Source organism: Echiichthys vipera, assembly GCF_963691815.1.
Source record: "Echiichthys vipera genome assembly, chromosome: 15".
In the NCBI taxonomy this organism is placed as follows: Eukaryota; Metazoa; Chordata; class Actinopteri; order Perciformes; family Trachinidae; genus Echiichthys; species Echiichthys vipera.
The window spans coordinates 15,393,529-15,405,737 of NC_139840.1; the positions used below are offsets into that span (position 1 = coordinate 15,393,529).

General features: G+C 39.9%; 1 protein-coding gene across 1 annotated transcript in view; it reads left to right on the top strand.

Annotated features, from left to right (window-relative positions):
* tnr (tenascin R (restrictin, janusin)) overlaps positions 1–12,209 on the top strand; it is a gene marked incomplete at its 3' end in the record, with an annotated part of 165,626 nt that overhangs the window by 120,003 nt on the left and 33,414 nt on the right. Inside the window, exons 19-22 of the mRNA XM_083927949.1 lie at positions 747–876; positions 2,996–3,262; positions 6,142–6,261; positions 6,610–6,753. Of these exons, the coding sequence (XP_083784075.1) occupies positions 747–876; positions 2,996–3,262; positions 6,142–6,261; positions 6,610–6,753 (661 nt within the window). The remainder of the gene's footprint in view (positions 1–746; positions 877–2,995; positions 3,263–6,141; positions 6,262–6,609; positions 6,754–12,209) is intronic.

The window sequence follows — 12,209 nt, forward strand, 5'->3', positions numbered from 1 at the left end:
TTAGAACGTTGCAGCTGTATGAACTGAACTGAACTCAAACCTGCTGATGTTGTCGTCTGCGACTCAGCTTGTCCATTAGCTGGTTTTACAACGTAACACAGGTCATCTGTTTCAACAGCCAATTAAGTCTTAGCAATGTCCGCTGGTCAAATCACTTACAAACTGTCAGCTGGTTAAAATGGCAGTTTTGGACGGAGGCGCAAAGTGCGTGCACGTTGGAGAGAGAGAGGGAGAGAGAGAGAGAGAGAGAGAGAGAGAGAGAGAGAGAGAGAGATGGTAGAGTGAAAAATACAATGAATAAAGAGAGCGAGCGCCATAATCCAGAACAAAGCAGTGAATTAGGTAAAATAAAACTTATTATTTTTGCTGTTACATCACTACCAGAAATGTAGTATCTCACTATCTCTGTCCTCATTTATATTTTATAATGCTACAAATTATATCCAGCTACAAAAAAAGCTTGAAAAGTCAGAGTTTAGAATGGAAGTACAGAGAGGCGTTGCTATGGAGATGATACACCCCCTCACCTCATCTCGCTGGTGTGAACTGACAGGTTTCAGAACGTTGCAGACCTGCACATAGCAAATACTTGCAAGTTTTGACTCCTCTTGTCGCAAGTCTTTGGTCTGACCTGGACTTTACACTCATCCTACACCAATCTGGCTATGAGTTTTAGTAAGAATTAGTCTTAAAGTGTCTCAAGAACTCCCACTGAGTTTGTGCTTAACTGTGTCTTCCTTTTCCAGCTGACGGTGCCTAAAGATGTAACCACCACCACGTTGGTAAACCTCGAGCCAGGGACTGAGTACACCATCACTGTGGCAGCAAGAAGAGGAAGACAACAGAGCAACGTAGCTACCATAGATGCCTTCACAGGTAGAGAGGATAGTCAAGTTGTATATACCCAAACAGGCAAACTGTGTTATTTTTGCACAGCACTATTACCGCCCTTGTCATCGTCATTACTACAGGATACAAACTTCTGTAGAGTTGCAAGGCTGTAGTGCAGCATCAGTTTAATCCACTCAATTATCAGACAGAGAAGATACATTCACTCCAGGGTGTTCTCTCTGCTCAGATAAAGACATGAAAGATCCGCCTATTACAGCACAAAGCTAGCAAAGGGTTTTAACAGTGGTGCGTAATGAAGTTGAACGGTGAATATAATGAAGTAAAGTGTGGCAGCAGGTAAGGTGAGTCACGCTAAAAGAAAGTGGAGAACCTTATAGGACTTTGAAGAAGCAATTAGTGGAGGTGAATTATTCACATCAGCTAATGAGCTTGTTACAAGGAAGAGCTCCCTACTTTCACCTCTGTTTTGCATCCGAACGTATGCGTGTCTGATCCGATTTCTTTTCAACACGGCATTCTCTCAGTTTTGCTGTCACATTCGTTAGTGTCTGCTTGCACTGCTCTTCTGCTGCTCGATGTTTCCTCTTTCTCTGACAATTTCGATCACAACATAGTTCTCTTTTCCCCAGACTTGTGTGTATCCTTCCTCTATACAGTATGTGGGATTGTCTGTCAATCTACCCACTGCAGTTAGATCTTTGTCATCTTTACAGAAAGGTTGATATAATTTTCAGTCGCACAAAGGATATTGTCGGATTAATGGGCAGATGCTTACCTCCTGTCATATGTGCCTGGTGTCTTTTCTTCACGTCTCATCATCATCATCATCACTTTGCTTCTTCACTGTGACCGTCTTGGCAGTTGTTACCATCATAACCATCACCGCCATCATTATCATCATAGCATTTATCATCTTCTGTGGCTTTTTTAAGTAACACCACTCTATCCATCTGGAGTGGAGAGAGGAGAGAACGATAAAAAGACAGATGAAGATAATCAGAGGAGAAATAATTAATTACCTGTCATGTACTCATTCACTGTTCACTTGGCCATATTGGCAACATCTGTCTGCCTGCACTCAGTTGAACTTATCTGTAAAAGTCCATCTGTGTCTTAATCTTTAATCTGTATCTGTGCTATAAAATGATCAGAAGGTGACTCATGTTATCATCACACATCACCACATGCAGTGTGGTCATTGTCACTGCCTCTCACTGGCTTTTTCATCATTACTAACTCTACAAAAGTCTGGTCACTGTTATCTTGACTAATGGCTTCTTTATCGTAACCACCAGCAACCACAGCACCATCACATCACACTGTCACTCCTTTTCCTGGTATAGAACCACGTTTGGATGAGTGTGTCCTTGGATCATTTGTATCACCTCTTCAACTGGTTTACAGACAAGGACCCACATGCCCACCACCACTATGTGGTTTTACGCAATGCAAAGTTTCTGCTGACTGCACAAGGTGGAAATGCATGTCGACAGTTGGGGAAGGAAATGCGCCATAAAAGGGAGCCATTCACCAATAAAATAGGAGAACATAAATGCAGACCAGTGTAAACAAAGGAGGTTTCAAATGATGATTGATTACAAAGAAAGCAGTTTAGTCTGGATAAATCTGAAAAGGAGAAGCCAAAGTTACTGCATCTTCCCTGCTATTTTTACATCCACACACGGCTAATTAAATTCAAATCGTCTTTCATTTGTTGCTGAGTCAGCTGCTACACTGGTTCATATGCATTACATCATCTCCTGTCCAGCTCATACATTTTGACAACAGCATCTGCTATCTTAATCATCATTTCTCTGTTTTATTATTGTGAACAGTCCCATCACATCTTCATCTTTACAGCAGATAATCTCATTACTTCCTTTTTTTTCATGACCAATTAAATCATCACTTCCACATGATCGTGGTCTTCTCTGACTCTCACCTACCCCATCAAGATTACACTCAAGGCTCATTTTTTTTCAACTGACGATCTATTACACCATCCAGGACTGCTCCTTTCAATCACGTCTGTCATCTCCATAACAGCGGACGCTTTCCATTGCTTCCTTTCCTGCTTGTGGCCGGCTTTTTACCCGTCCTTGAAAACTCTCCAGTGACCTTAAAAACATCCCTGTTCCTCCAGGAATCAGGCCTGTAACCCACCTCTACTTGTCAGAGGTGACTTCAGACTCAGTGTCTGTGGCATGGAGCTCCCCAGCACCGCCTGCTGACCTCTTCATCCTGAGCTACAGCTCTGCAGATGGGACCGACACTTCTAAGGTGACGCTGGACGGCTCCAAGACAAGGTCACTGGTCCAGGGGCTGCTGCCGTCCACTCAGTACACCGTCAGTCTTATTACAATACAGGGGGATGTTACCTCTGAGCCCATTACAGCGTCACTCACTACAGGTGAGCTGCCTTATTTCATGGAAAAGTGGTATCCAAGATAACTCAGGGATGACACACATAGATAGATAAAAGTGAGCAGCTAAGTAAAGGTTTATGGCTTTGTATGAGATCTGTTTTTGAAGTCCTTGGTTCACACTTTCTATGCATCCATGGATTTTTTCCATACCTATGAACTAAACATGAGACATGTTTTAGGCTGCAAGTAATAACTTTGTACATCATCAATTAATCTGCAGGTTGATTAATTGTTTGTTCTATAAAATGCCAGAAAACAGTGAAAAATCCATCTCCAACACTAAAAATATATTTAATTCACTAACACCTGACACTAAAGATTGAGAAACGTAACAATGAGTGTTGGTATGTTGTTCTTGTAAGACAAATTTAATAATTCATCAATATTCTAAATATTTGCAAACTCTATTTAAGTCGATCAACTAAACAATAAGATGACAAATTGTGAGCCGTAATCATATTTTGATCACATTTCTGAATCAGTTGCACTGTTCACATTCGGGCTTGTTGAGACCGGCGGAACTGGAATGTCTCTGAATCCAATAAGGAGAGAAAATGGAGGTCGGGTACAGGAAGTAAGGGAAGAAGTAAGCGTGAGATAATGAGAAAGAAAAAAGAGTGTAAGAAATGGAAAAACAAAGCGATTTAAAATTAAATGTGTATTTGCAAAAATGCTGTTTTAGCATTTAATTTGCACAGAACCACAGCAGAATGAGTTTTGCAACAGGAGATCTTATTTATTTGCCAGACACAGTACCATAAATGCAAGTTTGATTTATTCTGGGGTGGTATTATATGACTTAGGTTTGCTACATAGGGGACATCTGAGTCAGTAGCTAGTGTTTATAATAATCCAGTGCTATTTAATGTTTATTCTAAACTCACACACAAATTGTAGTTTTGGGGAATATTTGAGATATTGCTGCAAAATGGTTATCTAAAACAGACAAGGACAGAGAGATGAAGAATGAGAGAGGGAAGATAGGTACAATGTGTGGGCTAACACTGTTGATGTAAAATATACTGTAAGAGGAGAAGTCTGCCCATGCTTTGTACTGTTTTCTGTATCTATTTGAATGTATTATTTTCCTTTTAGTCCTCCATTTATTTTTTCGCCTTGCTTATTCAGTTTCTCTATAATTCCGGTTCCATGTCTTTTGATTAAAATGTTTTTCCTCCAACTGTGCCGCAATTATCCTTGACACCTTTCTCTCTCTCTTTGTTAATATATTATACAGTATTACTTTGTGATTTTTCACTAATTGGCTTTTTGTCAGAAGGAGCTCCAAGAAACAATGAGTGTGCTATTCTCATCTGGGAAAAGAATGAATGACAAGAGGGTCAGTGGAATAACCTGCCTGAGAAAGAGACAATGGGCAAGATAGAACAGAAAATTAGAACAAAAGGAAAATCATCAAAAGAGAAAAGAAGAGAGTTTTAAGACAAATAGAGGGAAGACGCAAGTCCGCACTGAACCATAGAGCTATTAACTGTGCATGAGTGGCAGAGACACCTGCATGCTGTCATCTGAGCACTGTGCCAGTTTCACATAATACATTCAAGCTCTCTCTCTTTACATTCACCCACACGTGATTATAAGCAGATATTTGGCTGAAATTAGATGGGGATTTTTATACAAATGTACCAGTGTTTTATGCACTTGTCTATAGATTGTGGTAATGCTTTGATCTTGCATGATTGAATGCAAGGGCTGAGGAGAGACTACACTCTGGCCTTCCTTGTATAATAAGGTGTACTTTTAGCGTTACATTTTATGCATTTGATTTTTTTTAATGCTCTAACCAATTATAGTTGGTGGTTTGTTATTTACTAGACTGTGATAGTCACTATGCCGCTAAGGTCAGTTCAAAAGGCTCTTTAATGTTGTTCAGCCGGAGGGCCACGATCATTTATTAGCTTACACAGTGCAAATTGAATTGTGATCTTCTAGGAGGATCAGGTCAATAGCAGTAGATTTCTCTGACAGAACTATTATGTAACTGTTACAATTCAGACCCTCAGGAAGCTTTGTGAGAAAATACACATTACCAGCTGTTGTTCTTGCTAAAGCCAGCATAGTTAGTAAGATATGCGTGCATGAATAATCACAACGTATATAAATGCTACTACTGTATTTCACAAGTTGAATTTAAATGACTACAAGGCCAGGAGATATAAATTGCCCTCTCTGCTTGTGAATAATGGCCATTATTCTTTTCAAAGAGGGAGTGGAGCAGTTTTACAAGCTCTGCTCGTTTCGCTTCTTGTCCACACAAAGAGATGGAAGCGATTTCTTAATCTCCTCCTCCTTTTTAAAAAAAAAACATTTTTCTTTCTCCCTCTCTAACTTTCTTTATCCCTTTATTTCTTTCTCTAGTGCTTAGGACCTGCCATAAGTTTATTTGTTTGCTTACATCGTTTTCACCATAACCTTTCCATGGCAGCTCAATAGTCTCAGGAGACACATAAAACAAATTGTCAGCAGGGGGGTAAATCTCCTCTCCTCCTCTGAGAGTAAGCCCTGCTCAATCTCAATGCTAATGCTGCCCACTGTGTTGTTTACCAGCTAGATTTATTCTTTTGATGGTGTTTATTTATATTTACAGATGCTTGTGGTTTTACAGACCAAGGACAAGTCTGTTTATGTGACTGTCAGGACGAGGAGATTAAAAATGGACAAAGCAAGGATATTCGGGTTTAAGAGCCTGGCTTATTTTAGATTTTTATGTAAATTCTTGAACTTGCATCATAATATTGCTTCATAATACACTCCTATTGTACCTCTGCAATCAGAATAAATTATCCAATGTTATCCATTGTGGACCATTTTGATCCTATGCTAACACACATAATCTCTCTTATAGGCATGGACCCACCAAAAGAGATGACAGTGTCCGATGTGAGCGAAGACGCAGTGACTATCTCATGGATCAAACCCCTTGCTCCATTTGAATACTATAAGCTGTCCTACCAGTCAGCCAGAGGTAGCACATTCTTTACATTCTGTAACACTTGTCTTCATTGCACTGTAGTAACATGCTTTTCAATATATCAGCGTACACGCCGGCACACTGGATTTCATGTTACAGTAAAATGAGAATGGCATTTGTTGTAGCGGGTCGCTCTGATGTAAGATATTTTGCAGTAGGGAATCCTGTTACACACACGGTTGTGCCTAATTAATTGATAACATCAGTGGAATTTAATTGAAATTTTAATTAAAATTCGGTACTGATTAAATATTTACTCTGTGATGCAAAACGCACACCAGTTGGTTAAGCAGTATACCCTGTACCTGAAGAAATGTAAGACAGTTCTGCTGTGTAATGCAGGTCGAGTGGACAGCGTGGTGATTGACAGCGATGTGACCAACTACACCTTGTCCAGCCTGTTTCCTGCTACAGAATACGAAATCAGTCTCAACGTCGTCAGAGGGAGTCAGGAGAGCAAAGTGGTCAGCACCTCCGTGTTCACAGGTAGGAGAAAGCATTATTAAGAACTTTTACGATCATTGTTTTTCCCAAAAACAGAAGAAGTGTCAATTTAAGGGTTACAAGAGCCTGTGCAGCTGTGTCCGTGTCATTCACACTTATTGCCATTGTTCTGTTCCTTTATGTCATGAATAAATGAATTGCTGAACAAATCGGACATGTGGGTGACAATTTTAGAGGTCCAGACCAGGTTACCTCTGCACAGTGCAGAGACATAAAGGAAATCTTGGTTCAGATGTCTTCTTGGGCCCTTTGTCAGTCACACAGCGGACTGAAGCAGGTTAGAGCAGAACATGCTTTGATAAGAAATGCTGTATTGGCATAGGTTGGTTAGGCTGCCTGCTTCTAGGGTTTCTTGATTTGATTGCTTGTTAAAACCATGGCCGCTGCAGACAGACAGTGTGTTTTCTCATTGATAGACAGTAGTGCAGTGCCTGTTCTGGGTATTCTGCTGTCCGGGATGCAAGAAAATTCAGAGTGGTCCGATTGCTTGCTCCCTCCAAAGTTGCAGCTTTCTCATAAAGCACTCATCCAATTGCTTTCACACTCAACTTTGTTCTCTTCTGGTTCCTCAGCAATACACCTGCCAAATTTGAATTATATTGGATAAACTGTTATTGAGATAGCAAAACTGTGTGGAACATCAAAACTTTTTCCAGCTTGGTCCAGGGATGTTTTGTACCACATTTGGTGATGATTGCTCAAAATTTGTAGGAGGTGTAGTATATAAACAGATTTGGACACAATACAAACAGAATAGCAGAATATTTATCTGGATGCAAATGGTCGTAGGTTATATGGATAGACCCACAGATCCCATGATAAAAACGTCAAAATGTAAAGTTCATTATTGCAGTGCCAGCATCTGGCCAAATTGCATTGCTTTATACAGTAGTTAGACTAGTACTATGCTATTTCTGAATGCTTCACATGTGATATTGCTGCTTGCAGCTCTCTTGAGAACCGCTCATACAACCAACTTCAAACTCAACCCTGCCATGACAAAGTTGCTTCATACAGCAGATTCACAGCTATTGACAGTCAGAACACCTTTGAAATTCACTCTGGTTCACAGGCTAAAAAACACAAAGAGCAGACCTTACCACTAGGCAAGGCACTGTAGGAAACTCCAGGGGGCCTCAGTAACAGCTATAGATTTAATTCACTGTTTAATATTGAATGATGTTACTATTCTAACTCAGTATATCCTGAAAAAAATCACCCTATTGTGTAGACCTGCCTCTACTTACTACTACTTCAGAGGAAAACATTGTGCTACTACTTTTAGCTGACATAGAAATGTTACGAGTTACGTTGCAGATTCAGATTATCTTTTGCAGATGCATTATTAATCATTAAAACAAAAAACGATATGTGAGCCTGAAAAGTTGTCCCGGAAGAAATGTGTACAATGTATTGAATTAGATATTATATGAATTTAAAACTGCTCTATGCGTGAAATCAGGCAGTGCATGACAATCTTAAGCCCTGTTAGAAAATTTTAGTATACTCAATACACTGTGCTGATAAAGCTTCTCTTTAACTCTTCACTTTAAGTAAAAAATGAATGCAGTACTTTTACTGTTTGGTATTAATAGTTTCACTTCAGGAAAAAAAAAAAAAAAATCATTAGCCTCCTTCTTAGACCACTGCCAATACCAACATCCCAGTTAGAAAAAGGATAAAAAAGTAAAGCAAGATGTGCATTTGCCAATTCCCTGATTCTGCCCCTAAAAACCCAACACATTCTCGCTACTCGCGATGGAGCAGAGGTGTTAATTTTCAAACAGGCATAGGCCTATTAGTCGCTTGCTTTAAACTTACACAAATGTACACATTTTGAGTTGCAATGGCAGAACGGCACTGTTCCTGTACGATACAGAAGAGTTTGGTTGATACGTCAGTGAATCCAGCACCCATGGTCAGAAGCACACACAGTAAAATAGGCTACACTGGAGGTATTCATTTCCTAATAGACTCAGTAGTCGACAGTAACCTGCTGCTCACGACATGCTCGACTCAGCTCATTCCTCTGAGCCCTGAAGGCCCATCCCCACTGCTGCACAGCTGCTTGCTTGTTTATTCAAAATTGTATTAATATTAAACATATTGTGTGTCCAAATTGCACCACCAACACCATTATTACTACTGCCAATTGTGAAGTAGATTGGATAAACTGTTCTCGAGACATGCAACGGACACACAGAAAGGAAGACAGAAAGAAGGTCAGACAAACAATGATTTATAGTGAGATGGGGTGGACAAAACACCTGTCAGTTTAATACAATACCACAGCACCACAAACTACAGCTTTCAAAATGACCATAAAGTTGAATCAACACCTCTGTAAATCAAGTTTCAATAAAAACTAAACCATTATAACCTTTATAATGCTTGGTCTGACTAATTACAGGACTGTTGTATTAGACTGCTATAATTTCATCTAGGTGTACCTGATAAACTGGCAATTGAGTGTATATTTCCCCAACACTGATCTACTTTCAATGTATTTGTGTGATGCTCTGCTCTTGTACAACAAGAAATTCCACTATATTAAACCACAATCCTCACCCCATCGACTACAACTCTTTAAAAAACATCACGCTGAGGGGGTGGCACAGAGACAAAATGTTTGTCGTGTAAACTGAATGAAGTATTCCTCTTTTCTCTGCTAGACTCTAAAGCCAATTGTTCTTCTCGCAACAATTGAAGCTCAAAGTTATGTGCTAAAAAGAGCAACACACACACATACAGACGTCAGACAAAATCTAAGGTTACAGCTGACATTGCAGAGGTGCAATCTTTGCTTCTGAAATAGATGAAACTGTCCACTCTGTGACCCAGTAATTGGTAACCTACTCCCAGCTCCATCTCACTCTTCTGTCTCTCTCGCTTTTATTGTTGTCAGTGAGCTTCTGTAAAGGCTGCTTGTCTTAGCACTATATCATAAGTTAAGAAAATACAAACACTTACTTGCAAACAAACATGTATGTAAATACAGGACACCGTTCTTCCACTAACCACTAAGATAAACACTCCCCCTGTGCTGTTTGCATGATTGAGCGTGAGAGCTAGGGAGAGCAAAGGATAGGAGAGAGAAGAGGAGAGCAGGAGATGTGTTTGAATGCCAATGAGACCTGATTCACCAGGAGCTTGCCATAAAAAATAAGCAAGAGTCTCACTTTCTCATCCGTCTTGTTTTTCCACTTTATCATAAGCTTAATTTTTAACAATCCCTGTGTACTTACAATGAGCAGAGCTGTTGGGACTGTTATAACCTGGAAAGAACATAACTCCAAAGTCAAGCTTGTTAGAAATGGTAAATAATATTTCCCTCACATTGCACCAGGGATTTTTTTCATGCCGCTTTCAACAACAATACATAAACAGGGGATTTGGAAGAGTAATCCAACATTGCCTGGCCAAGTATGTGATGTCTTGAATAACGCTGCAATGGCTACTTACTTCACTTCCGTAATCAATTATTGTCAGAGGGGCAGAACGAGCAGGGAGCCATATTTCATTTTGCCAACACAGCAGGTACTGCTAATTTATGATGAATTTGGGAGGGTTGACACTAAACGGACTACGTGAAGGTCCATTTAATGGAGGTCTAATAACAGTGCTCATTAGCAAAGTGTCAGGACCCCAGTAAAGTAAGTCTTGTTCCAAACCTTAAGTTCGGAGATAGATCATTAAAGCCTTCCCTACTTGTCTATTTTTTTCTACCATCTGTTTTAGGTACACTTCTTTTTAAATGTAGCCTTTATTATCCCCCAAAATCCCAATTAACATTGAATTACAAAAAGATAAAATTTATAGGAGCCAACCCAGATAAAGTATAAATTAAAAGAAACATATGGCTAAACGTAAGAACATGTTGCCAGAGGGATTGGAAAAAGAAGAGATGCAAAATAGAGAGTGTGAGTTAGAGAGAAGAAGAATATTTTAAGAGTGCATGGTTATCGTCTTTGAAAACTTTTTTTCTTCTAGTCAGAAAACAGTATATCTTGTTTGGCTGGAACTGTCTTTGGTGTGCCTCCTTGTACTTTGATGACCCCTGTGGGTCTTATGTTGTTGCTGGGATTCACCTATCTGTGCTCTCTACAGGTGATACTGACTAGGCTTTTGTTAAACATTACCATGGTGAGCCTGTGAATGTTCTCATTCGTCCAGGTCATCGTTATCCTTATTATTATCCTTATCCTATTACGTTATCCTATTACCATGGTGGTGTCTCCCTTTTGTTGTGGCCACTTGAGCCAGTGTGTGGTTTTCAGGTTAGCACTCCCTTGGCGCTGCTACACATGTCACAGTCTCAGCATGGCATGTCAGCTTAGGTGCTTCAACTTAGGGCGGTTCATCCCTTCCTTGTTTACATCAGTTGAACCGATCTCTGAAACCCAATTGCCCAATTGAACCCTTGGTGTGATTCAATTGGGCAGGTGTGAAGACAGCAATCACACTCTGGTGAACAACTACCAGGTGTACCTGAGCTAAATGGCTACTGTAGTCAGGTGTGTTTAGCAATCAGAACAAAAGGACCGTATTCCTGTATTTATTTTCTTCTACATCATCTCACATGGTTTGTAGTGATTCATTTTGGTTCACTCCGAAACCGAACCCAAGGGAAAAAGCTTGACGCTTACAAACTATCAACTGATTCAGACCAGAGTAAACTAAACTATAGGTGTGGGGGAAACAACACCCTTAGATACCACTTCCATAATGTAAGTGGTCATTTAAGCCAAGAAATGTATTATTTTGCAGTTACACTTAAAAGGAGCAAATCTGCAAATAACTGCCAGTTATTGAATAGCTAACAAGTTGTTCCTGAATAACTTTAAATACAGGATTAGGATAATGCAAAGTTTTGTAGCTCAGAGAAACTGAGTTTAGTTAAGAGCGAGACTGCTTTCTTACAATAACTACTTCTTGTAAATCTACATTATGACCATTTACTTAATGAATCTTTTAGGTTCAGTTGCTAAATGGGACACCAACAATTAATGATTACCTGCTGATTGGGTGGAATTATGGTCATGTGATATTTTCAAATAAATATGTCAGGAAACATTTTTACCAACACATACAGTGTGTTTGCAATCTAAACTCAGCATTGATAAGCAGTACAGCTCACATACAGCATAAAAGCAGCAGCTACAATGTTTGCATGGCTATGGCTGAGAATTTATATTGTGCTACACATACAGTGTGGCTTTGGGTCCAAATGTGAAGAATACCGTACTCTCAGTGTACATAAGTGTATTGTGCTCAGTGTGGCAGCACAGAAATAGACTGGCGAGTTAAATGGCCCAGTGTGTCTCACTAACTGAACTGTCTGCTGTGGACTGGTCTACACAATGGCCACAGTCAGAGCACACAGCAAGCTGACCTCATGTTCTAGCCCTCAAAAATACGGCCGGGGAGGGGGTGCTGTT